This window comes from Hemiscyllium ocellatum, chromosome 44 (assembly GCF_020745735.1).
Source record: "Hemiscyllium ocellatum isolate sHemOce1 chromosome 44, sHemOce1.pat.X.cur, whole genome shotgun sequence".
Classification (NCBI taxonomy): domain Eukaryota; kingdom Metazoa; phylum Chordata; class Chondrichthyes; order Orectolobiformes; family Hemiscylliidae; genus Hemiscyllium; species Hemiscyllium ocellatum.
Genome location: NC_083444.1, coordinates 24,252,533 through 24,279,905, shown reverse-complemented (window position 1 = coordinate 24,279,905; position 27,373 = coordinate 24,252,533). Strand labels below are relative to the sequence as shown.

At 43.4% G+C, this 27,373-nt stretch overlaps 1 protein-coding gene across 6 annotated transcripts in view; it reads right to left on the bottom strand.

Moving 5' to 3' along the window:
- chd3 (chromodomain helicase DNA binding protein 3) overlaps positions 1-25,538 on the bottom strand; it is a 111,178-nt gene extending 85,640 nt beyond the window's left edge. Inside the window, exons 1-7 of one of the 6 annotated variants that reach the window (XM_060854718.1) lie at positions 25,299-25,538; positions 23,744-23,868; positions 13,249-13,386; positions 10,859-11,026; positions 9,592-9,713; positions 4,571-4,818; positions 563-690 (exon numbers count right to left, since the gene is read on the bottom strand). In XM_060854718.1, coding sequence (XP_060710701.1) covers positions 563-690; positions 4,571-4,818; positions 9,592-9,713; positions 10,859-11,026; positions 13,249-13,386; positions 23,744-23,868; positions 25,299-25,401 — 1,032 coding nt within the window. In that variant the 5' untranslated portion in view covers positions 25,402-25,538. The remainder of the gene's footprint in view (positions 1-562; positions 691-4,570; positions 4,819-9,591; positions 9,714-10,858; positions 11,027-13,248; positions 13,387-23,743; positions 23,869-25,298) is intronic. The other 5 variants (XM_060854719.1, XM_060854720.1, XM_060854721.1 and 2 more) reach the window with 5 other exon arrangements.
- Positions 25,539-27,373: the final 1,835 nt, after the last annotated feature.

Below are 27,373 nucleotides of genomic sequence, written 5' to 3'. Positions count from 1 at the left end.
GATAAAACAAAGCCTTACATTAGACTTAATGTATGACAAGATAGCCACCAATGCACACAATGGCCTCCTTGGCTGCAGACAATAGGTTAAATTGCAACACAACATTTGAAACCATGAGCAAAAGTCCTTCATCAGGAGGGATCTGGAGCCTCACATTGCTGGACTGCAACAGGAATTAAAAGTTAACAGGTTCCAGTTCAAAGGACTCTCCAGAATCAACCTACAATTCAACACAGTTCGTGCACATCTTTAGCGATGCAAAATTTCTCACAAAATGTCTTTAAAATAATCAAATAGAACCAACAACCAACCAGTACTATACAGTGTTAAGTGTTATTATGCTGTTTTATACAGTGACAGATTTTCCGAACCGGGAATACTCCCGGTTCTATAGTGACAGATTGGACCCCACCATACACTATTATATTGTGCATAACTATCATCCCAGTATCCTCTCTAGACCGTCGCAGTTGCACATTCTTTACTGCAATGCAGGATAATATGTGCAAAAGACCAATTATTCGACTAGCTTTCAAGCCAATGAACAGACTGACTCATTTACCGAGGAGCTCTTCTTCCTCTTTGGCCCCATTATACCCAGCTTAATTTTCAAAGGAATCATCTTCTTCCTCTTTTTCTTCTTTTCATCTGGGACCCTCGGACTCTTGCTCCGTTTCTTTGCGCCAGGACCTGCAACCACGCAAGAAAAACCTTTTTAATTGGGGTGGCTGCTCCTCCTCCAACAAATTGGTTAACCAGGCTATCATGGTTTGTGGGAACTGGCATTCCACAAACCAATTCCTATACTTCCTCCCTTAAGAGAACAAGATAAGGGTCTTGGTGAAAGGCGATACAAAAGATACAGGGCTCAGAATCAGGCTATTTGGCTCAATCAGGCCAAAGGGTTTATGGCCTGATGTTTATGCTACACTCGAGCTTGCTTACATTTTTCCCTCATCTGATTCTAATCATAAGGCTATTCGTTTTTCTCCAATAGACATTGCTAGCCTCTCTCTCCCTTTAGCTTTCTGCCTTAAAAATCTATGCCTTCTGGTCATTGATCCCTATCTTAAATGGAAAAAATGCTTATCTATGCCCCTTAAACAGATATACCCCTATCAGTTCACCTCTCGATCTTCTTTGGTCCTAAAGGAAAATAACCACAGCCTATCCAATCAATCATTACTAACAACTCAGACCTTCTAGCTTAATTCCTCAAGAAACGTCCTGGTAAATCTCCTCTGCACCCTCGATAGTGCAACCAAATCTTTCCGACAATAGTGACCAAATAAAGCATACAGTACTTCTGTCGTGACCTAGCCAGTGTTTTGAACAATTCCAGCTAATGCTGCTGCTTTTGTATTCTATGCCATCGCTAATAAAGACAAGTATTCCATTATAGCTTCATAACTACCTTATCTACCTGTCCTGCAATCTCCAAGGATCCGTGGATATGAACACCAAGATCCCTCTGATCTTCAGCACTTTCCTGGGTCCTACCATTTAGAGTGTAACCCTCCTCAACTACTTGATCACACACCACTACAATAAAGTCCAAATCATTAATGTACACCACAAACAGCAAGGCCCCCAGCCCAGAGTGCTGCAGAACCCCACTGAAAACAAAACTTCCAGTCACAGAATCATCCCTTCGCCATCATCTGCTGCTTCCTATTCAAATTTGGGATTCATTGTCCCACTTTGCTTTGTATCCTATAGGCTCAAACTTTCTTGACCAGTCTGTCAAGAAGGACCTATTCAACAGGACCTTGCTGTCATCTGTATGAGCTTTAGCAAGTGCATTAGCCTCATCAACACTCCTGGTTACCTCTTCAAAATTCAAATTTGTCAAGTACAATCTTCCCTTAATAAATCTGTGCTGACTACAACTGATTAACCAGTGTCTCTTTCCAGTGTTTCTTCAGAATTCTATTAACTTCCCCACCACAGTTTGAAATGACTGGCCTACAAACTTTTTGGTCTATCCCTGCCTCCCATTTTTAATAATGGACAATCTTCAGCCCTCTGGCATCCCTCCCTCCAGTGACTGCAGGATTTGAAAATTACTGCCAGGATCCTCAGTACCTGCCTCTACCTCAGGAAAGACGAAACAAACACAGCCTCCTGTACCTTTTACAATAGGTAAAGGCACTCATATTTGGCATAATCTTTGCAATTCTTCCCTGCTCCCACACCAGTGTCTATATCCTGTGGTCAAAGAAAGGTTCAATGCAGATTTAGTATGAAAACACTTTCTTTGGCGAGGTGGGGTGTTCTTGGGACAGAGAAGCAGACTCGCTGTAATGCTTCTAGTCAGGGCACCCCACACAGACTGGGTGGTCTTCTGTAGTAATTTAGTATTTTTGACTGTGGATTGAAATGGAAAAGGGTGATTGTTAAAATTGCAGAAGGAATTGTTGAAATTTTGAAAACACGACTACTGAGGCTCATTGTGGGTTGTATTTACACTTCTACTTTGGGAGTGGGGGTGAGAGGAGATGACATCACACCACAGTGCATATAAAAAGGGAAAACAGCAATAGATTGCAGTTGTAACCAATTGTTGGATGCTGAAGGGAATCAGCCTGACCATGACCAACTACCAGATTAGCTCTGGGTGTCTAAACAACTTATGAGTGTGAACTGGCAGAAGTCTTCACAATGCTTAAAGGGCAATTGTCAGACTCTCTCCAGGAAAATACCTCAAGCCTGAATAAAGAACAGTAGAGGAACAGATCCTTCGCCCCACAAAGACAGATGACGCTGTTCTAAACTAAATTTTTTGCCTCTATGCTGTCTCCATCCCTCAATTCCCTGCATATTCCTGTATCTGTCATGATGTGAAGAATATTTACAGTTGCTGTAAATGATGGATTTTAACTAACCAGTCAGACTACATAATTTATAAGCCAGTCATTCTGTGAAGAGGACCATAAAACCAAATGATGCAGAAAGCAGTAGTAGGCAGTTTATCCTAATGAATGTGCTCTGCCATTCAATGAGATCATTGTTAGATACACCTCCATCCAGGGCCTTAAACAGTCCTTCCAGGTGAGAGAGGTTCATTGGCATCTCCTCCATCCTAGCCTATTGCATGCGATGCGGTCTTCTCTGCATTGGTGAGACCAAACACAGACTAAGTATCAATTTCACTGAGTATCTTCACCTGGCCCAAAACAGCCAGCCTGACCTCTCAGTCACTGCCTATTTCAATTCCCCCCTCCCACTCAAACATGTCCATTCTCAGCCTCCTCCACTGCTGCAGTGAATCAGACCACAAAGGTAGAGAAACAACACCTCGGCTTCTACCTGGGCAGCCTACAGCTCGGAAGACTTAACATCGAATTTTCAAATTAAAAAAAAAATAAACCATCCCACCCATCTCCTGACTCGCTTTCCAGCCTCACCTCCTCCCTTCCATTCCACCTACTGACCCTTCCTTCCAGCTACCAACCAGATCCATTCCTCCTATCAACCAACCAGGTCATACTCACTACCGGTGTTCACTTATCACTACCTCACCATCCTGCTACTCTCCTCACCCTAGCCACCACCTTCCCCCTCCCATCCCCACATCTCATCCTGAAGGGTTATATGTGAAATAAAGACTTCTCCATCTCTTGATGCTGCCGGGCTTGCTGTATTCTTCCAGATTCCAGTTTATCTACATTCAATGCGATCATGGCTGATCTGATAATCGTTAACCTCCGTTTCTTACTTTATCCACTAAAACCCAGAACCTCTTAATGATTAGGGCCTCAGTTTTCAAGTCTACTTAATGACTCAGTCTTGACAGCCCCGTGCAGGCAAGAAATCCACAGATTCATTACCCTCAGAAGAAAAATAACTCATCTGTTTTATACAGGTAGCCCCTTATTGTGTGATTATGCCCTCTGTTCATAGACCCTCCCCGAAGGTGAAATAACCTCTCCACATCTACCTTATCAAGTCCCTTAAAGAACAGTATTTTTCCATTCTTCTAAATTAAAATTGAGTACAAGCTTAAATTTTCCTCATAATAGGGTCTTTCCATATCCAGGACCAAGTTGGTGAGGCTTCTCAGGTTGCCTCAAATGGTAGTATACCTTTTCTTTGAAAAGGAGCCCAAAACTGCTCACAGTATTCAGACTATGGTCTGACTAGTGCAAAGATCAAGGAATCGAATGACTCAGAAAACAAAAAAAAACAAATATTCCATCAAATTCAGAGGACTGGTGCTAAATTGAACACCCCCCACCCACCCCCAAGTATAACTTTTTGTCAGTCTATAATCGGTGTATAGATTTTTAGGAGGCGGCAGCTAGAGTTTTAAATTGTAGTTAATAGTTCATAGCTATTTACTTGTGAGCAAAATTTATTTATTTGTAATAAATATGGCAACTCTTTAGGTACAAGAACCTAAGTTGTGTTTTCTATTAGCCTGGGTCTATCCGACAATTGTGTACTTTGGATTTTTTTTGGGATGTCTCAGGGAATGATCGCGAACATGCTATTCTAATGAGGCATTACAGCACACAAGTTTTCAGCCTCCCTTGGGGTATCATTTACAGGTCTGTGCAATGTTACTAACCTTTGCCCTCTTTGGTCTTGGCTTTGCGGATAGGGAGTACTGGTGGCACAGGAAGGCTCCCTGATGAGGCACCAGCAGTAGACACTTGTTCCACCACAGCTGCAACTGCTGCTGCTGCAGCAGCCGCTGCCACCGCAGCGGCTGACCCCTTAAACGGACTGTTGGCACTGAACTCTCGCCACTTGGCACCAAGGATTGTCATCATCTTGGACATTGGAATCTTTGGGTTCTTCTTGGCAATGAGTGGCCTAGGGTTTCAAAATACATTTGCATGAATGAGCAGTCTGTTAAAACATACAATGCACAGAATTACCATTCAGAATGTCCCAAAGTATTCCATAGTCTATTACCACTGATGAATCACCAAGAGTTCCTGCCAATTTGCACACAGAAACCTCCCACAGATAGCAAATGTGATACTGAGTATATCATCAGTTTCTGGTTAGACACTGGCTAAAATATCAGGGTCTTATCCCACCCTTGGCAGAAAGCTCTTTCAGGTCCACCAGGAGGCAGCAAACAGGACCTTGGTTTAACATCTCATCCAAACAAAAATCTCAATACAGTGCAGCAGTTGGATAGCCAGCAGATGCTCACATCTCCAGACTGCAGCTTTCTGACTGTTAAAAGTGCTACAGCAGAGTTTCAGCTGGCACACAAATGACAAAATCAGGCTGTTCAGCTAATGTTGATTCTTCACTTCCCTCACCCCATCTCACTCAGTCAGCATTGAAGCATAGTACAGCCCAATGGGTCTGTACTGCCAAAAATACACTAGTACTTACATTACTCCCACTTTCCCACAGTAGGCCCATAATAATATTTCAAATGTTTGTTCAAGTACTTTTTAAAAGATTGGAGAGATTTCCTATGTCAACCATCCTCCCAGGCAGTACATTCCAGACTGCCATCACCCTCTGCATGAAAACATCTTTCCTCCAAACCCCTTTTAAGCTCTAGCCTTTCATTTTAGCATCATGCTCCCTGGTTATTGACCCTTCAACTAAAGGGAACAGCTGCTTTTATCTCCCCTGCCCACACCCCTCAATCTTATACACCATTATTTTATACCCCCTCTGGTGCAATCAGATCCTTCCTACAGTGCAGTGACCAGAACTGTGCACAGTACTCCAGCTATGGCCAAACTGATGTTTGGTTCTTCTCTAACATGACATCCCTGCTTTTATTATCTATGCCACAACAGATAAAGGAAAGCATCCCATTTGCCTTAACAATCCTATTAACCTTTCTAATTACTTCCAGGGATTTGAGGGCAAGCATGCCAAGAGTTTCCTTTTGTCATGGCATTCAAAGACCTCTTTGAATTGTTCCTTCTTACAAAGTACATCACCCCACATTTAACGGAGTTAAGTTCCATCTGCCATTGACCTCCCCATTTGGTCAACCGTTTACATCCTCCTGTAATTGAACACCTTTCTTCTCACTATCATTTGGCCAATCTTCATGGTAATCACAAACTTAACTTTCCCATACATTCACATCTACATCATTTGTGAATATCACAAGCAAGGAAGAACCTAGTACTAATCCATGTATGCCACTACATACCAGTCTCCAGTCAAACAGCCTTCTACCATCACAGCCAATGTGGATCCAGCTTGCCAAGTTACCTGGATCCAGTTAGTGTTTCCCTTCTTTATATGTTTCTTTCCCATGTTTGGCCTTACTGAAATTGATAAAAGAAACCGCCCACCCTCATTCAAACACTTGGTATCCTCCTTGAAAAAAATTCCACTAGATTTCTTAAAACATAACCTCCCTCTGACAAAGCCCCCTGAACAAACCTCACCTCTCTAAATAGAGATTAATTTTTTTCCTACACAGTTTCCCTACCATGGATTTGGAGATGCCAGTGTTGGACGAGGGTGGACAAAGTTAAAAATCACACAATACCAAGTTATAGTCCAACAGGTTTATTTGGAAGCGCTAGCTTTCGGAGCACCGCTGTCCTCCATTATCTCTTGTGGCCAAAGGCAGATTTGAACATTTGGGACAGGTCTTTATAATTGCCTCTCTTATCTCCCACAGAAGCCCAGGATACAACTTATCCGGACCTGGGGATTTGTCCATTAAATTTAAATCCATCAAAATCGCCAACACCTCCTTACTTTATATATTAATCTGCTCAAGAAATTCATAGTCCATCTTCTTGAATTCTGTACTTGCAACCTCCTCCCAGTGAAGGCCAATGGGATGTACTCTTAACGTTCTACTAAATGTCCTCCAGCTTCATGCAAAGATTGCCCCCTTGGTCACTAATAAGACTTAGTCTTTTCCTGGTTATATTTTTTCCCTTTATATACGTGAACAACAACTTGGGATTCTTGCTAACCTTACTTGATGTTTCCTCATACTCCCCTTTGCTCTCCCAATTACTTTCTTCAGCACTTTCTCTACTCCTCTAGGTCCCTTGTTGTTTTGTTCCCTTCATACCCTTTGTCTTTTTTCCTTTTTATCCAATCCTGAATATCCCTTGACATCCATGGTTCTCTGGGCTTGTTGCTCCTACATTTCACTTGAAAAAAAAAACATGTTGTACCAGTGTTCCTCCAGTACCTTTTTGAATGCCTCACTATTCTGTAGTTTTACCTTCAAGTGTATGTTCCCAGTCTCCTTTGACTGGATCCTGCCTTTTTTAAATAAAATCCACCTCCGCTGAATCCAACTCTTTTCTGCTGGCCAGCTTTCTCCTTTGCCATAAGGCTATAAGATATAGGAGCAGAATTATGCTATTCAGCCCAGTGAGACTGTGCTACCATTTGAACATAGAGGTTTGAGAAACATATCAGTTTTCTCCTGCCTTCTCCCTATAAGCCTTGATTCCTTTAATAATCAAAAACATATCACTGCCTTATATACAGTGATTTGACTTCCACAGGATTGTGCAGCAATGAGTTCCACAGATTAACCATCCCGTGGCTGAAGACATTCCTCCACATTTCAGTTCTAAAGGATCGTCCCTTCACTCTGACAATATGCCCCTGGGCCTTATCTCTCCTACTAGTGGAAACATCTTAATGTCCATTTTTCCAGCTCTTGGTATTCTGCAAGTTTTAATCAGATCCACTGCTCAACTTTGAAAACTCCATCAAGTAGAGTCCTCAACCAGTCGTCATACGTCAAGGACTTCGTTCCAGGGATCATTCTTGTAAATTTCCTGTGGTCACTCCAATGATAGCACATCTTTCCTTACACAGAGGCCCAAAACCACACAATATTTCAAATGAGGTCTGATCAGAACCTTATACAGTCTCAGCAGTACATCTCTGCTCTGCTTTTCATCCCTTTTAAAATGAATGCCAAGACTGCATTTGCCTTTCTAATTGCCAGCCAAACTTTCACATCCTTCAGATTTCCAAAGCTTTTCCCCACTCAAAATAGTATATGCTTTTTAAAAAACTTCCTTCACAGGATAAGGGTGACACTGGCTAGACCATCATTTATTGCCCATCCCTAAGTGACCAGGGGCATTTAATAGCTAAAGGGAGATGCTGAATAGGCTGGGGCTGTTTTTCCTGGACCAATGGAGGTCGAGGGGTGACCTTATAGAGGTTTCTAAAATAATGTTTATTTACCCTATCGATGCACCTCAATGTCTTTTCCCTGAGCTGGGGGAAGTAGAGAACTGATGGCATAGGCTTAGGTTGAGGGGGAAAACATTTAAAAAAGGGACACTTTTTTCACACACAAGGTGGTGCATGCATGGAAAAAGAGCTGCCAGAGGAAGTGGTAGAGGCTGGTATAATGACAATATTTAAAAGGTTTCTGGATGGGTAGAAGAAAAGAAAAAAAAAGTTAAGAGCAGATGGACCAAGTGCTGGCAAATTGGACTAGATAAGTTTAGGATATCTGGTCTGCATGGATGAATTGGATTAAAAAAGGTCGGTTTCTGTACTGTACATCTCTATGACTCTACAAGTCTGCGGTCGCATATAAACTAGACCAGGTAAGGACGGCGGTTTCCTCCCCTAAAAGGACGTGAGTGAACTAGATGAGCTTTGCGAACAATTGACAATGAATTGATGTTCATCCTAAGAAACTTATTTCCAATTTTTTAAAAATTCAAATTCAAACCCGGGTCCCAGATATCACCCAGGTCTTTGGATTAACAGTCGAGTGGTGATACCACTCGGCCACTGATAGGAAGGAGGAAACAGCAAAGTGCAGAACTCTCACTTCCCCACATTGTATTCCATCTGCCCCTTTTTTGCCGACTCTCCTCGCCTGTCCAAGCCCTTGTGCAGCCTCCCTGCTTTCTCAGCACTGCCCATCCCTCCATCTATTGGTGTTATCTGCATACTTAGCAACAATGCCATTAGTTCCTTTATCAAGTCATTAATGTACAACATGAGTAGCTGTGGTCCCAACACAGGTCCCTGCAGAACTCCACTAGTCACTGGCCGCCATCTTAAATAAAATCCTTTACCCAACTCTGCTGTTTGCCAGTCAGCCAAGCCTTTATCCCTGTGTGTACCTTGACCCTAATATCATGAAAATATGTTCAAACCATTCGGAAAGGTAAAACTCCAGTTTCAAATTTTACCTTTTCAAAGACTTGGTAGAGGCACAATGGCCTTCTTAGATTTTATTTAACATAGAAAACCCTTTAGGATATTTCATGGATTTAAAAGCAGAAGTAATGTTGGTTATTGTGGAAAACTTTACCATGCACAAACTAACCAAGAGTAAAATTTGGACAAGCGTTCAGATAATTTTCATTCAGAGTGCAATCCATATAGTGTGACTGATATGAACAAAATGGTTCGATTAAAAGGGCAAGATAGTCCTATAAGCATTAGGTACTTCGTGAAAAATTAATACACTAATTAGTAGATTTTGAATATTTGAGAAACAATAGAGGAGATGGTATGATGAAGATAGCTACAAAGATGAAGAAGAAGAATCTGAGACTACGCGGCCAATCATTCAACAGTGTTTCTGAGACATAAATGCACATATTTCTTTCACTGGCCTTTTGACCAAGGTAGTCTAGGGCTCACCTCATAAACTGGCTGAAAGCCTTGTAGTTAGTTAAAGTGCGATAGTCATCTTCAGTGAAAACATGGTCAACATCTTCCAGTCCCCAATCCTCCAGGAGGCGGGCAGAAGACTTCGGTTCAGGCTGAAACGCAGGCGGGGTAGAGAGAGGGCAGAAATAAGGTTAAAACAAAGAGAAAAAAAAGCAGATACTACAGCAGAGACCACATAGCCCATCATGCCCTGCTTTGAAACAGTGATTAGTCTGTCCCCTGTATCCCTGCAAAATATTTCCCCTTTGAAAGTTATTATTAACTGTGCTTCCACCGCCCTTTCAGGGCAGTCTTACATAGACTGTTGCTATCTCTACCTTTGGTTCTTTTACCAATCTACATCCTATGATCCCTCTGCATAAACCACTACCTCTCAGACCAAGCAGAATTTTGTAAGGAAATACTATCCAAGTTTCTGAATTCCCACACAGGTCCCTCGACAACATCTCAGATATAGAAGACCAGAGGCTGCCTTGTATTTGAATCCTTAACTCAACCAAGGTTAAACAACATGCTCCCTCCCACTTTCAGAAGTAAAGTATCACCCACCCCACCTCTCCTCAAAATTTTGTTTTTCTCAATTCATGAGAAGAGAGAGGGACAAACACCCTTAGCCAAATTGCACCGACTGACAGCTTGGAGCCATGATTCTTGGCTATTAGGAAAGAACAACTCATCCATAATTGATGCAAGGAGACTCCGCATTTTGAGACCTCGTACACCAAGAATTTAACAGATTTATCTTTAATAGGTTGGAGAAAATTATTTTATAATATTTTTCATGTGAGATTGAGCAGAACTGAATAATTAAAATTCAAAAGAGCATAAAGAGGGCACATATTTCCTTTGGTTTGCTGGGAACTGAGTCTTGAACAAGGAGATATAATGTTAACATTCGAGTCAGGCTGTTCACAGGTGGTAAGGGGAACCACGCCGTTACATGGCAGGTCTGAACCTGGAACAACTGCCGCCCTCCTCCTACCCTGCCCAATTAATAAGCTGTTGAGGTTATTGGAGATCTCAAGATTGGATCCATTGATTTTCATTAGGCCAAGGAAAACAGAGCAAATATGAAAGAGTTAAGACCAGTCCAGCTGGATCAACAAAGTTGGTCTGTTGCAGTGCTGAATGGCCAAAGAGGGGGAAAAAGTATACACAGATATCAGGATACGATTCTAGAGCAAGAAGATACCCTTGCTGATCGGGGCACCTCAAAATAGGAGTATGCAACAGTTACCTTGTGACTTTCCTCCTCCTCACCCTGCTCCTTCTTCCGGCGCTTGATTTTCCTTTCTTTCTTCTCCTTTCGTTTCTTTCTCTTTTTCTTGCCAAAATCACTGCCGCCACTGTCCGATTTCTCCTTGAGCTCCTCCAGATCGGAGGTGATTTCATCTTCACTTTCCTGCTTTGAACAAAGCAGAGGTCAAAGTGTATTTTAACATTTCTCTCCTTCAGGAGTTGCTTGGAAAGTAAACCATGTAGCCCAGAAAAATACTGATCAGTTGGACCAAATGGCCCTCCCAACTTAACTTGATTCCACTTGTCAGCAAATTATTTGACTTTAAATCCTTCTGCACTTGTCTAGCTTACTCCTTCAATTCACCTCATACACTCAGACAGACAGTGGGTTCCACATTCTCCTTGCTTTCTGGTTGAAGAAACCCATGCAGACACAGAGAATGTACAAACTCCACACAGACAGTTGCCAGAAGGCGGAATTGAACCTGGGTCCCTGGTGCTGGGGCAACAGTGCTAACCACTGAGCCACCTTTCAATCAGGTCATCGTTCAATCTTCTCTTTTCAAGAAGCCGGATTGAAGAGGCTGGTGAACTCCCAGTTCAGACAACCTGGAACAAGCTTGTTGGTCACACCTACTTCTTGGAAACATACACTCCACCACAGGACATTTGGCATTTTCAACATAACATACTCTAAATCTACCCCATTGATGCTAAAGACCTTTGGGATTTTCTTGAATTTAAGAAAACTGCAGCAGAAATGCAATTGCCTTCTTTCAATAGAGCAGTGATCACACTTATCCAATGTCTCCCTTGGTAATATGGTGCATAAAGCACTCCAAACAAACCAGAAATGGGAGTAGACTGTTCAGTCCCTCAAACATATTTGGTTTTGCAATCCAACCCCACTGCTGATCCGATCTCTATTTTCCTGACAGCAGGTGCAAAGATAATATGCAAAACAAATCAGTATAATTATCCAACATTACACAGAACACAGAACAGTACGGCACAAGAGCAGTCCCTTTAACTCACCATGTCTGCGCTGACAATGATGCTATTCTAAACAAATCCCATCTACCTGCACATGATACAGACTTTATCCCTCTATGCCAACCATCATACTCAACACCTTGACCAAAGGCAAGCACGCCTTATAGCTTCTTTAACACCTTATCCACTTGCTTTGCATTTCAGGGAGCTTATAGACATGATCCCCAAGATCTGTTTATCAATTCTCTTAAAGGTCTGGTCTTTTACAGTATACTTTCCTATTGCATTTGAAGGAAATGAGGGTTTCTGATACATTGGGAATCACTACCAAAGGTCAACGGGGATTCAGACGTCTGTACTGTTTCATACCGCTTGCACATTAAGTGGACCACAGAAACAGGTGACTCACTGGATACTATACAACAGTCAGCTCTTAATAAAAACAGCTAATTCAATTTCTAGAACATCTTAACAACTCCAGGCACTTTACAGGAGCTATAATCCAACACAATCTGCCACTGAGTCACATGAGATGACATTGGCACAGGTGACCCGCAAAGTTGTTAAAAAAAAAGTCAATTTAGGTGTATTCAGAAGTCATTAGTGTGGTTTTAGGGAAAAAAATTTAAATATTGTTTTAGACGCTCAAAAGATTAATACGAGCAAGTGGTGAAGGTTGAGGTATGCGAGAGGTCACAATTGAACGGACATACAGCAGAGAGATCCCCATGGGTAGTTGGATTGGAGGAGTTTACATTAAGATTGTGAAAACAAAATCAGAACAAGAATTTTAAAATCAAAACTCAGTGTATCAGGAGTTATTGTAGGTCAATGAGCAGAGGGATGGAATGAAGTGATTGCAGAAGGAAACCAGGATGTGAGTGAGAGTACAGACAGCAAGGCTCAGATTTACAGAGTGGAAGATGGGAAGCCAGCCAGAGAAATAGTAGAGTCTGGAATCATCAGAAAAGTAGAGGACTGCAAGGCATGGAGGTGCTTTTTGCTGGTTAATAGCATGCTGGACTGATTCACTGGACAAAGAAGTTGGATAAAGAATTGAAAAATAAAAACAGAACTTGCACAATTGTGGCAAGACAGCAGGTGTGGTCATGGGTGGGGTGGGGATAGTGTTGCAAGTGATCCAACAGCTCTTTCAAAAGAGCTAATAGAAGCATGAAGGTCTGAAAGGCCTCTATCAATTGTAGCCTCACACCACAAGGCACCCTAACATTCAAAAAAGGGAAATCCAAATTATTCTCCCCCTTTGCACTCAGGTACTCCACAACATCAAAGGAAGCCTTGACCAGGCAGCTCAAGGACACAGGAAGAGGGACAACCACTAAAACCAGCTCTACATCTAAACGGGGTGGGGGGAGAGGTTAGTGAAATACTGACTGATTGGGTCCGTGCCAGTGCGGGCGCTCCTCCCACAGGCCGGTCACGGAGTGGGGCTGACCGTGGTCGTCGCAAGGTCTGTGGCTCAGACCATCCTGCCCTCACGGCTGAAGAGGGCTGCGTGGGGGTGAGCTGTTCCTGTGGGGAGACAAACAACAAAAAGGGAGGCACAAATCGGGGATGAGAGAGTGAACAAACTTTTTATTTCAAATATATAAAAAAAAGGCAACCAGCCAAAATTAAAATCATGCCAGGTGTTGAAATGGTTTTTCTTGTAAAAAAAAACAATTTAGCTATTTTCACAACACATATTTTAAAAGTCTTTGGTACTTTCCCTGGTAGGGCGCCTGTCAATCAGCAAGTCACATGGAATGTACATTTTAAACTGATGCTGCATCTCAGTAGTAAACACTAATCTTATAACCTGAACGTCCTAGCCGCATGCCTTATCACAGACCTGAACATCATCAAACCTGGCAGGTTCAGTGCAATGCTGAGGGAGTGCAGCACTGCAGTCTTCTGAAGAGTTCATTAAATTACAGCTCATTTTCCCCGCTGGGGTGAAGGGGAACCCACCCACTGTCCCAAAGTATTGCACAGGGTCAAAAGATATTTGACACCAAGCTACACAAGAATAGGTCAGTAGTCAGTTTAAAAAACGTGAAAGTGATAAGCAGGGGCTCCACCACAGGAATTGAGTAAAAAGTGAGGTCTGCAGATGCTGGAGATCACAGCTGAAAATGTGTTGCTGGTTAAAGCACAGCAGGTCAGGCAGCATCCAAGGAACAGGAAATTCGACGTTTCCGGCCAGAGCCCTTCATCAGGAATGAGGAGAGTGTGCCGGGCAGGCTAAGATAAAAGGTAGGGAGGAGGGACTTGGGGGAGGGGCGATGGAGATGTGATAGGTGGAAGAAAGTCAAGGTGAGGGTGATAAGCTGGGGTGGGGTGGGGGCGGAGAGGTCAGGAAGAAGACTGCAGGTTAGGAGGGCGGTGCTGAGTTCGAGGCAATCAACTGAGACAAGGTGGGGGGGGGGGGGGGGGGGGGGGGGGGGGGAAATGAGGAAACTGGAGAAATCCGAGTTCATCCCTTGTGGTTGGAGGGTTCCCAGGCGGAAGATGAGGCGCTCTTCCTCCAACCTTCGTGTTGTTATGTTCTGGCGATGGAGGAGTCCAAGGACCTGCATGTCCTCGGTGGAGTGGGAGGGAGAGTTAAAGTGTTGAGCCACGGGGTGGTTGGGTTGGTTGGTCCGGGCGTCCCAGAGGTGTTCCCTGAAGCGTTCCGCAAGTAGGCGGCCCGTCTCCCCAATATAGAGGAGGCCACATCGGGTGCAGCAGATGCAATAGATGATGTGTGTGGAGGATTTGTGGCGGATATGGAAGGATCCCTTGGGGCCTTGGAGAGAAGTAAGGGAGGAAGTGTGGGCGCAAGTTTTGCATTTCCTGCGGTTGCAGGGGAAGGTGCTGGGAGTGGAGGTTGGGTTGGTGGGGGGTGTGGACCTGACGAGGGAGTCACGAAGGGACTGGTCTTTGCGGAACGCTGATAGGGGAGGGGAGGGAAATATATCCCTGGTGGTGGGGTCCGTTTGGAGGTGGTGGAATCCACAACATAGAACTGAGGCAGTTGAAAGCGCAAATGAAGGCAAGGAGGAGATAATAGGAAATACCAAAGCAAATCAAGGGAGAGATCCATGAGATATTGGTGGTGGAGGATGCGCACATGCACCAGGGATCCAAGTTTCATTTCAGCCTTGGGTGACCATATGGAATTTGCGTACAGGTGTATGGAGTTTGCACATATTCTCCCCATGTCTGCATGGGTTTCCTCCCACAGTCCAAATACATGCAGGTGAAATGGATTGGCAATGCTAAATTGTTCAGTGTTCAGCAATACGTAGGTTCGGTGGATTAACCATGAGAAATGCAGGGTTACAAGGGTGGGAAGCTCGGATCTGTTCAGAGGATCAGTGTGGACTCAAATGGCCACATGGTCTGCTTCCACACTGTTGGGATTCTCAATCTATTCTAGGACTCTACACACATGGCTAGAGGTGGTTATTGAGATAGAGTTACATGGCCCCACAGATCTCTGGAACAGGGTATCACAGGTCAGAACCTTAATCAATTTTTCTTCAATCTGATGCAATAGCAGATGAGAAAGTACCCTTGGGCCTGGCAGTCAAATTCCACTCGGCCGTATTTATCCCTCCCCCAGTTCCCAACGCAGGCCCTACTCATTCCTTCCAACTTCAGTACCTTTCTCTTTACCCTCAGCCTTTCCCACCATCATCACACAGCACCCTTCTCCCGATCAAAATACACCAGAAGGAGACTGAAAGGGGCCAAACGTAAAGTAGAGGTTTAAAAAAACCTCGTATTTGACATACAAATGCACAAGAGAGACTGTGTTCTGCTTTACGGAGACATGGCTCATTGCACCTTGCAAGCTGAAGGGTTCTCCATACTTCACATGGGCCACAGTGTCCTCAGGTAAAGCAAAGGATTCAGCGGTATGCCTCCTAATCCATACCTCCTGGTGCTCAGATGTGGCAACCCTGGCAAGCCACAAGGACAGAAAATACCCAAGTGAAATGCTGACCCTACTATCCGCCATGCAAGTTCATCTCTGCCATTCTGACAGCAGTGTCTAGGATACCACATGCAGAAGTGAAGAATGCTCTGGATGAAATTTACACTATTACAAATGCTCAAGAAATGAAATTTGAGAGGCTGGCAACCTCAACCAAGCCAACCTCAAGAGAGTGCTACCAAAATAACATGCCTCCTACCCCAGAAGGCCAAATATCTCTACCACTGTTACACAGCCATCAAAAGACACACACTGCTCCATATGCTGTCCACACTTCAGGAAATTACTGCGTTCTGCCTCACAGTTTACAAGCAGAAGTGAACCAGGAGAATCCTTCACAGAAAGTAGTATGATGGATGGTCCGAGGCAGCGGAACAGCTTCTCCGGGACTAGTTGGAATGAGCGGATTGAACCATATTCAGCAGGCAATCTAGAGGAGTATGCCACCTCTATCATGGGCCTCATTAGCAACTGCATGCTAAAAGAAGTCAATCCTTGTGTTACCCAATCGGAAATCTTGGATGAAGTAGGAAATTCATTGCCTGCTGAAATTCAAGGGTGCAACATTCAAGTTGAATGACCCAGAGCTAGGCCGAAAACCATTCCATTTCTCTTCCTGATCATTTGCCGTAGTACATTAATCACAAGTTAATAGTATGATACCCTGATCCCTCTGTACCTCAGAGCTCTACAATCTCTCTCCACCTAAATAATACGCCTTATTTGAGTTTTCGGGCAAGTTGACATCTTTGTTCATCACACCCCATCTGTCAAATTTAAGCTCACTCAACCTGCCTATACAATTTGAAGATTCTATTTGTTTTTATTTAATTCATGGAATATGGCATCACTGGTTCAGTCAGCATTTATTGCCCCAACCCCTGAGGTAATACTGAACTGCTTTCTTGAATCAAGAGTGTTCAGTTTGTGACCACAAAGTACACCAAATGACGAGGAATGCTGCACAAGTTCCACCTGACATTTGGTGGACAAAGGAGAAAGTGAGGACTGCAGTTGTTGGAGATCAGAGTCGAAGAGTATGACGCTGAAAAAGTGCAGCAGGTCAGACAGCAGCTGAGGAGCAGGAAGATCGACATTTCAGGGATGAAGAAGAAAGGCTAATGCCCGAAATGTCAATCGTACTGCTCCTCAGATGCTGCCTGATTTGCTGCGCTTTTCCAGCGCCACACTCTGCGACACTAATGGACAAAGTCAGGCATATGTTGTTGCACTGGAAATGTAACTACATCTAGAATTATCCCAAGCTCATACTACAAACATGACAATGTCTCTAGAAGGCCAGAGGATTCATACTCTCCTCTTACCCCTGTCCCACTGGGACAGTGCCCCTCACTTCCACAAGAATAGAGTGTTAGGCTGCAATAAAACCAGCATCACTGCCACTTTCTATTTTGACTTTCAGTGCCTATTAACTCCTGAACTACCTATTCATAACGTAAAACAGTAGAAACAGGCACTGAAGTGATTGTGTAAAGATGGAAATTGTTTATTCTATTATAGACCTGTGAGGTAGCATCAAGTCCCAAATACTGAGGCGATCTAACTCCAATCAGATATTGCGAGCTGAGAGTTATCTTTGACAAGGTCAAAAACTATCCACCGTCCAACAAGTTTAAAAGTTATCCAAACATGAGGGAAACTAGACCAACTTCTCTCCTAGTCTAACACCTTGCACTTCATCAGCAGCACTCTTGGGCAAATTGGCTCGCTCTACTCTATAGCACTGGTGCTTAGAAACAATAGCATATATAGAGTAGGCTAGAAAAATATTATAAAAATATTTTTAAAATGGGAAATTTCTTCAGAAACTTAAAAAGGATCTGGACCAGATGGGCCAATGGGCTGAGAAGTGGCAGATGGAGTTTGCGGGACTTATGCACTTAATTTTAAGGTCCAAGAGAGTGTTGCTGAAAAAGACCTTGGAGTGCAGGTTCATAGCTCCTTGAAAGTTGAGTTGCAGGTAGATAGGATAGTGAAGGCTGCGTTTGGTATGCTTTCCTTTATTGGTCAAAGTATTGAGTACAGGAGTTGGGAGGTCATGTTGAAGCTGTACAGGAAATTGGTTAGGCCACTGTTGGAATATTGCATGCAATTCTGGTCTCCTTCCTATCGGAAAGATGTTGTGAAACTTGAAAGGGTTCAGAAAAGATTTACAAGGATGTTGCCAGGTTTGGAGGATCTGAGCTACAGGAGGAGGCTGAACATGGTGGGGCTGTTTTCCCTGGAGCATCGGAGGCTGAAGGGTGACCTTAGAGGTTTACAAAATTACGGGGGGCATGGATAGGATAAATAGACAAAGTCTTTTCCATGGGATCGGGGAGTCCAGAACTAGAGGGCATAGGTTTAGGGTGAGGGGGAATGATATGAGAGTGAGTTAAGGGGCAACTTTGTCACGCAGAGGGTGGTACGTGTATGGAATGAGCTGCCAGAGGATGTGATGGAGGCTAGTACATTTGCAACATTTTAAAGGCATTTGGATGGGTATATGAATAGGAAGGGTTGGGAGGGTTATGGGCCGGGTGCTGGCAGGTGGGACTAGATTGGGTTGGGATATCTGGTTGGCATGGACAGGTTGAACCGAAGGGTCTGTTTCCATGTTTCTATAACTCTAAAGGTACATAAAAAGAACTATTAATCCACAAACCCAGGCAATGTTCTGGGGAACTATGCTTGAAGCCCACCATGGCAAATGGGGAGGTCTAAATTCAATTTTTTAAAAGTCTAGAATTCAGAACCTAACGGTGACCATGAAAACAATGTGAATTGTCGGAAAACCCATCTGGTTCACCTTTAGGGAAGGAAATCTGACATCCTTACATGGTCTGGTCTACGTGTGACTCCAGACCCACAGCAATGTGATTGCCCAGAGGGTAGTTGTTTGATTTACAGCATTCGTAGTTCTTTCAGGTTTTATTTAACGCCAGGCATGCCCACCTTGAGGTCCTACTTCTCTCCTAAGGAAGTGTCTCAACTCGAAACTTTAACTCTGATTTCTCACCATAGATGCTGCCAGACCTACTGAGCTTTTCCAGCAATTTCTGTTTGTTTCAGAAAAGATTTATTCATTTCCTCAAAAAAGATTTCATACTTAGAATGAGCAGATTGCTGTATGAAGAAAGTAAGTCAGGTTAGAAGGTCAGAGACAACTTAACGGAAACAAAATGATCTTGAGGGGACTTGACCTAGAACATGCACATAGGATGCTTCCTCTTGTGGGGTCATAATTTAAAAATATGGAGCAGCCATTTAAAACAGAGGCAAAGAAATAATTTGGTTTTCCTTCTCAGAAGTCTGTGTTTGAATTTCCTTCCTCAGACAGGAGTGCTTAAATATTTTTAACGTAGGGTGGGGATAAAAGATCGAGTCAAGGAGATGCAGGAATGTAGAGTGGATGTTAAAATCAGAATAGCCATGATCTTATTGAATGGTGAAGCAGGCTCCAAGGGCCAAATGGCCTGCTGTTGTTTCTTGTTTGTACATTTGCACACTGGGTCTGTATTTACTACAGCATCACAACCAAGTCCAACTCTCATTCTTGAGAATTTTCTGACAGTCGTTCTGCAAATCAGCCATAAGGATCAGAATTTCAGACTCACATTGGTCCCCCACATTTAGCTTGATGATATGGATGCCAGCAGTGAGGGAAATATTAGCATCTAATGGAGGGGCTTCAGGTGTCCTTAGAAATTGACTAACAGATACCTATATGTGAGTTACAGACTGGAATCTAATTGAAGTGTCCATTGAAAATTAGGTTAAGTTTGATACTGATGATTGCTGCTGAAAAATGTGTTGCTGGAAAAGCGCAGCAGGTCAGGCAGCATCCAAAAAGCAGGAGAATCGATGTTTCAGGCATGAGCCCTTCTTCAGGATGATTGTCTACTAACTTGCAAAATTCTAGTCTATAACCAACATCTGGCTTCCTTAAAACATACACTGCACAGATCGGAAGGACGATGTTTTATTCTGGATATTATGTAAACTTGCAGCTGTTCTACCAGTTGATGAATTAACAATTGTAAAATGACCACTACTAGTTTTAAAGTGATAACCAATAACAGATTAACCATTCAGGTGATAGAGCTGAGAGAACAGAGAAAGCATTCAACAATGGGAGAATGCAATGATGGCTGACAGCATGTAATCAAACTTCCAAACATTTGGGACAAAAATGAGCAAAGCTCCAATCTGTCTACTCAAGCTGAAGAGTATGTTTCGGCCCTGAACATTATTTTATCATCTTTTGCAGGCATTACAAAAGTTATTATCTTGAGTTATCACTGTCACCAACATTAAGACACTTAAATGACAACTACAGAATGTTTTGATCAGCAACACACATTTTATATATTGGTAATACAGTATAGCTAATACCTCACAGCACCCTTCCGCACACTTGCTTCCAATAACACTTAGCCCCAACACTATCAAATCATGCCTATTACGATAATCTTCATCACTGGCAGCAATAGCGCAGGATTCAGAAAGATCCACCAACAGGAGCAATTTTTTTTAAACGTGTTATCCAAGGCATCAAATAATCACCAATCTCATTAACTAGAGGCCAAGTTGTTCATGCTTTTTCTTTCCTTCACATTTGGTCTCTTGTAGCATAATTCAACTTCCACTGAACTACACCCTGCACAGGTGAAAAACTGAACAGAAAAGAAAGGATGACTTGGTCAGTATTCAACAGAAAGGTTAAAAAAAAGGGGGATCCACTTGTGGCAAAGACCAAAGGTTAGAGCCATCAAGGCAATACAGTCACTAATAAGAAGGCAGTAGCAGCTTATGTTAGGAGGAGATGTGAAGGCTCAGTTAGGGCACTTGAGAGTTACAAATTAAACAGGAAAGACCTTAAGAAAGAGCTATGAAGAGCCAGGAGGGGAAATGAGAAATCGTTGGCAGGTAGCATCAAGGAAAACCCTAAACCTTTCTATAGGTATATCAGGAATAAAAGAATGACTCAAGAAAGCTTAGGGCCAATCAAGGATAGTAGTGGGAAGTTGTGCGTGGAGTCCAAAGAGATGGGGGAAGCGCTAAATGAATATTTTGCGTCAGTATTCATACTGGAAAAAGAATGTTATTGAGGAGAACACTGAAATACAGGCTACTAGATGGGATTGAGGTTTACAAGGAGGAATGCGTGAAAATAGATAAATCCCCTGAGCTGGATGGGATTTATCCTAGATTCTCTGGGAAGTCAGGGAGGAGATTGCAGAACCTTTGATGTTTATGTCATCATTGTCTACAGGAATAGTGCCAGAAGACTGGAGAATAGCAAATGTTGTTCCCTTGTTCAAGAAGGGGAGTAAAGACAACCCTGGAAATTATAGACCAGTAGGCCTTACTTTGGTTGTGGGCAAAGTGTTGGAAAAGGTTATAAAAGATAGGATTTATAATCATCTGGAAAGGAATAACTGAATAGAGATAGTCAACATGGCCTCACAAACCTTATTCAGTTCTTTGAGATAGTGACCAAACAGGTGGATGAGGGTAAAGTCGGTGATGTGGTGTCTATGATTTCAATAGGTGTTTGATAGCCATGGGATTGAGAGTGATTTAGTGGTTTAGATCAGAAATTGGCTAGCTGAAATAAGACAGAGGGTGGCGATCGACAGGAAAATGTCTGTCCTGGAGTTCAGTTACTAGTGGTGCACTGCAAGGATCTGTTTTGGGACCACTGCTGTTTGTCATTTTTATAAATGACCTAGATGAGGGCCTAGAAGGATGGGTTAGTAAATTTGCAGGTAACATTTGATGGAGTTGTGGATAGTGGTGAAGGGTATTGCAGATTACAGAGGGGCATTGTTAAGCTGCAGAGCTGGGCTGAGAGGTGGCAAATGGCGTTTAACGTGGAAAAGTGTGAGGTGATTCACTTTGGAAGATGCAACAGGAATACAGAACACTGGGCTAATGATAAGAATCTTGGTAGTGTAAATGAACAGAGAGATCTCGGTATCCATGTGCATAGATCCCGGAAAGTTGCCACCCACTTTGATAGAGTTGTTAAGGCATACAGTGTGTTAGCTTTTACTGGTAGAGGGACTGAGTTTCAGAGCCATGAAGTCATATTGCAGCTGTACAAAATTCTGGTGGGGCTGCACTTGGAATATTGCATACAGTTCGCATTAATGTAACGATGTGGAAGTTTTAGAGGGTTCACAGGAGATCTATTAGGATGTTGCCTGGTATGCAGGGAAGGTCTTACGAAGAAAGGCTGAGAGACTTGAGGCTGTTTTTATAGAGAGAAGAAGGTTGAGAGGTTACTTAACTGAAACATAAGATAATCAGAGCGTTAGATAGGGTAGACAGTGACAGCCCTTTTCCTTGAACAGTGATGGCTAGCAGGACAGGACACAGCTTTAACTTGAGGGGTGATAGACATAGGACAGACGTCAGAGGTAGTTTCTTTACTCAAGAGAAAGAAGGACTAGTTGATGGGGTGAGAAAAGGCTGTGGAGGAAGCTTGCGAGCAACAGTAACAGAAAAACAGAGCAGATGGACAAAATGGAACTCCAGTCATACTAGATTTATAGCAGTTCCCAGAGAGGTATAAAACATGACAAGTAACTTCCCAATGGACACTTTCACCCATATTTCAGAGGAACCTTTGAAGAAAGAACAGGTAAGCATCACTACTGAGGAGGTTGGGAGGCTGGAGGTACAGAACCAGGTAACAGAAACTTCAAATCTAAGCCCAGCCATTCAGAAATGATGTCAGGAAGCACTTCCTCACATAAAAGGGAGTGAGAATCTGTCCACCCCCTAGTCTGCAATGGACACTGGGTCCAGTTGGAAATTGCAGATCAAATGAATTTTTGTTGCATTAGGGTTTCAGTTTGTCCACTCCATCTCTCCCCGCCCCCCCCCCCCGCCCCCCCGCAAACTCCCCCACCCAGTTCACCTGTTTCTACTCCGTAGGAATTCCATGAACATCCTTCTGATAGCATAGACCAGAATTGCACACAACATTCCAAAAGTTGCCAAACCAACGTCCTAAACAGCCAAGACATGACCTCCCAACTCCTATACTCAAGGTTCTGACCAATAAAGAAAAAGCATACCAAATGTCTTCTTCACTTTCCTATCCACATGCATTTCCACTTTCAAGAAACTATAAACCTTCATTCCAAGGTGTGTTCAGCAACACTCCCTAGGATCTTACCATTAAGTGTGTAAGTCCTGCTCTGATTTGCCTTCCCAAAATGCAGAACCTCACAATTAAACTCCATCTGCCATTCCTCCGTCCATTGACCCATCTGATCAAGATTTCATTGTACTTTGAGGTAATCTTCTTCGCTGTCCATCACACCTCCAATTGTGGTATCGTCTGCAAAATTACTAACTATACCTCCTATACATCCAAATTATTTATATAAGTGACAAAAAGCAGTGGACACAGCACATATTCTTGTAACACACCACTGGTCACAGGCCTCTAATCTGAAAGGTAACCCGCCATCATCACCCTCTGTCTTCTATCTTCAAGCCAATTCTGTATCTAACTGGCTAGTTCTCCCTGTATACCTCGAGATCTAACCTTGCTAAACAGTCTACATACAGGAACCTTGTCGAACGCTTTACTGAAGTCCATATAGATCACATCTAACGCTCTGTCTGCATTAATCCTTTGTTACTTCTTTAAAAAACTCAGTCAAGTTAGAAAGACGCGATTTCCAATGCACAAAGCCATGCTGACTATCTCTAATCAGTCCTTGATTTACAATACATGTAAATCCTGTCCCTCAGGATTCCCTCCAACAACTTGCCTGTCACCAACATCAGGCTCACCAGTCTATGGTTCCCTGGCTTTTCTATATCAGAACAGGTTGATTAGAAATTTTTTTAAAAAGGTGAATAACCAGAGAATGTGCTGCTACTCACCAATTTCTTCCGCTTCTTAAACTTAGTTGGTTTATTTTCTTTTTGCTTTTTCAGGAATTTCTTCTTTTTCTTTTTGATGCCTTCGCTGTCCGAAAGCTCTTCGTCCTCCTCTTCCACATCCTCTGCTGAAACGAGAAACGTGAAGGGTTTTAAAATTCGGCTGCTGTGAACACCTTGAGCAACAGGAGGTGGGCACCCAGCTTCGACCAGGCTCTCGCCAGTGAGCCAGACCACAGACAATTAATGTGAAAAAAAAAGTATTTTTTTCCCCAAATTTAATGCACAGAAAATACACTCCAAGTGACAGAAGGCACCCAAGGGTAGACCAGTGGTGAGGACCACTGGAAAACAGATGGTGAAGACTGGCTCAACAGAGACAAATCAGGAATAGCAGGAAAGGGCAGACAAAAATGTACCAGTTATTGGGGGGGGAACAAAAAGAGGGTGATGATGGGTTCAGGACATTGAAATTGCAACCTTCAAGGCAGTTCCACTGTCTCAAGGAATTAATTGCCCACCTAGTTTTTTTTTGGGGGGGTGGAAAAGAATCTCAGCTCCACATCCCTGCAAGGGGGTGGGGTTGGGGAGAGTGGGATGAGGAATATTGGGGGGGGGGGGGCGGGGGTGTTGTATAAGGAGTAAGCGGCGAAAGAGTTAAAGAAGCCGGCGCCACCGAAAGGCGAAATGGCGGCCGCCTTTTTTTGGGGGGGGGGGGGGGGGGGGGGAAGAAGAAGAAGAAAGGAGACATAAATCGGCATCTAAACAATCAGGAAACGTGTCTTTTTTGGGGGGGGGGAAGAGAAAAAAAAGACAAGCGATTTTGGATATTAATAAGATATAAGTTGGGCGCGCGGGGGGGTCCCTCAGAAGGAAAAATTAGATCCGTGCTGACGAGAGGAACGTGGTGCGGGGAGGGGGGTTATTTATATAGATATTGTTGGGGGGGTGGGGTGCGGAAAAGAAAGGAAGGTTTGTTTCGGCTGGACGTTGTATGTGTCTCTGTCACTGGCGCTCTGTCTGTCTGCGGGTTGTTGTTGTAGTGGTGTTTGATTGACAGGCGCGGCCGTTAGCGCAAGCAGCGCGCGGCCCCCGGGGCTCGGGCTTCCACTTGCAGCAGGAGCCGCATCCGAGGACACAGGGAAGCGAGGGGCGCGGGGGGACCAAACACAACGGGCCACCGTGGGGCTTTTGTTTTGGGGGGGGGGTGATGCGGAACTAACCTTGTCGCCACTGCTTTTCCAGCCCCCCTACCCCAAAAAAATCTTTACCCCGCGCCAAACCGAAAAAACGTCGGCGGCGACAGCAACCAAAATATTGAGTGTGAAGGGGGAAAAAAAACCGAGAGGGGCGGGTGAAGAAAAAAAAATTGTTGGGGGGGGGAAAAAGGTAAAAGAAAGAGATGCCGTATTACCATTGCAACCGGTCGCCCCTCTTGCATTCTATCCGAGCGCTTTATGTCGACAGGTTTTTGCAATTTTTTTTGGAGGGGGTGGGGGGGAAAAAAAGGCTTTTTTTTTGCAAGAAGCGGCCCCGGGGAAGCGGCGCGCGCGCTGACCTGCCGCTGGCGGGAAAAGCTGCAAACCGCTGCCGCTGCGTTCGTCCATGTCCTCCTCATCCTCCTCCTCCTCTTCTTCTGGGTGCCTCACTGGAGATGCCATGGCCTCAGGAATCTCTCTCTTCCACCCCCCCCAACCTCCCTAAATACTCTGAATAAAAAGATATTTCCTCACACTTTTTCTTCTTTCACCCCCCCCTTTCCCTTTTTATGTATGTACACAAAATAACGAAAGCTACGCCAAACCTTTCTTCGGGAACACACCAACTCCCCCCCCCCCCTTCCTATTTTTCTCCTTACACACAAACAAAAGTTATCCTACAGACTTGTTTTTGTGTGTGAGGGTTTTCTTTAAAGATCAGATCTCTCCCCTTCGCCAGTTTTCAATTTAAAGACCCCCCCTCCTCCTCCCCTTTCTTAAGGAAAAAGTTCCAAGCTACTTGACCAAACCCCCTGAAAAAATGTTTTAATATACAAGGGGAAGAAAAGATGGCGTCCAAAATATTTTTCACCCCCCCCCCATTATGAAATACGGGGGGGGGGGATTTGAAAAGGAAAAAAGGTGGAAAATTAATCAGTGCTCATGCTCAGATTGACGTCACCCCCTCCCGTTGCCATGGGCACCCTGCATCCCATAATAGCACCAGTTTAACTAGTTAGGACTGACTCACGTGGGTCTTTAACCAAGTAACCAGGGGATGTCCAGCAACTGCCATTTTTCAGGCAAGTTGGTGAAGGTGGTCAGCCCCCTTTTGGCCCTAATGTTCTTGATTCAGTAATACCAGGATAAACACCTTCAAGGTCAACTTCCAACTTATATTTTGTCCTCTCCCCCTCGGTCAAACATGTGCATCTTTCTTCTTTTTCACGCTTAAACATTTCCTGCCCGTTTCAAAGAAAGATGCCTGCTTCTTCCCTCCTTCCAATGTTCCCAGCTCCTCACCGCAAACTCGTCAAAAATGTCAAAGCCGTCTCCCACCTAGTCTCCGAAACTTTCTCTCAAACCAAAACGAACAACATTTTTTAAAAAATGTCCTGCTGGTAATTTTACTTTCCACTTCAAACCTAAAGAACTCATGGCCCCAGTTTGCTGGTCACTGTATTAAAGCAAGTGAAACACTATGTTTGGGGCAACATTGCTCCCAAGGAGTTTATGTCTGGTCACTCAGTGAGTGACACTCTTACTTCTAAGAGGCTGTGACTTCATATTCCCTGAGCAGGGATTTGAGCATTAGATCCTAGCCAACCTTCTCAGAGCACTTCAGAAGAAGCACTGCCTTGTCAAAGATACCATCTTTCTGGTGAGGTATTAAAATATGAACCCCTTCAGTTGGGCCTAAAATATCTCAGCCTCTGCTTCAAAGAAAGGCAGGAGAGTTCTTTTCATTGGCTCTAGCCATTATTTATCCTGCAAACAAAAATTAATCACCAGATTATCTGGTCATTAGCACATTGCTGTTTGCAGGACCTTTCCATGTGTGAATTTACTGTAGTGTTTCCTATGTTGCAGCAGTGATTGAACTTTACGTTTGTCTAAAGCTCTGTAACATCCTGAAGTTGTGAAGGGCATGATATATAAATGCATTTTTTTTATATGAAAGTGCTCTATTAACTCGGCTGCACTCAGAAGTTTTGGCTCTTGCCTGAACCTTCATCACCATGGAATGTCTCTGAGGTTGGAAAGTCTGTCTGTGTATATGGTATCTCCTGAGAGATACCCAAAGTTTTAAAAAAGTTCCAGACATTCAAAAAAAATCCTAAACAATAAGACATGCAACAAAAATATTAGCAAAGTATTGCATCTTTCTAGCAATTTCTCTTTATCTTCCAGGTGGTTCCAGTGTTTAAGGCTTTGCATGAAGAGACTACTTCATTTATTTTTGTCCAAACAATTCTGATGTGTTTTTTGAATATAATTGCTGGACTAAACAACTCTTAACCAGAAAGTTTCTTCTTTGGTAGACTTTGATCATGTTCAAAAGGTTCCAAAAAGAAATGTTTGAAATTTCTTTATTAAATCTCTTTTCAGATTTTTTTGCAGTTTCAGTTGAGGGCAAACTTTTGGCAAGGACACT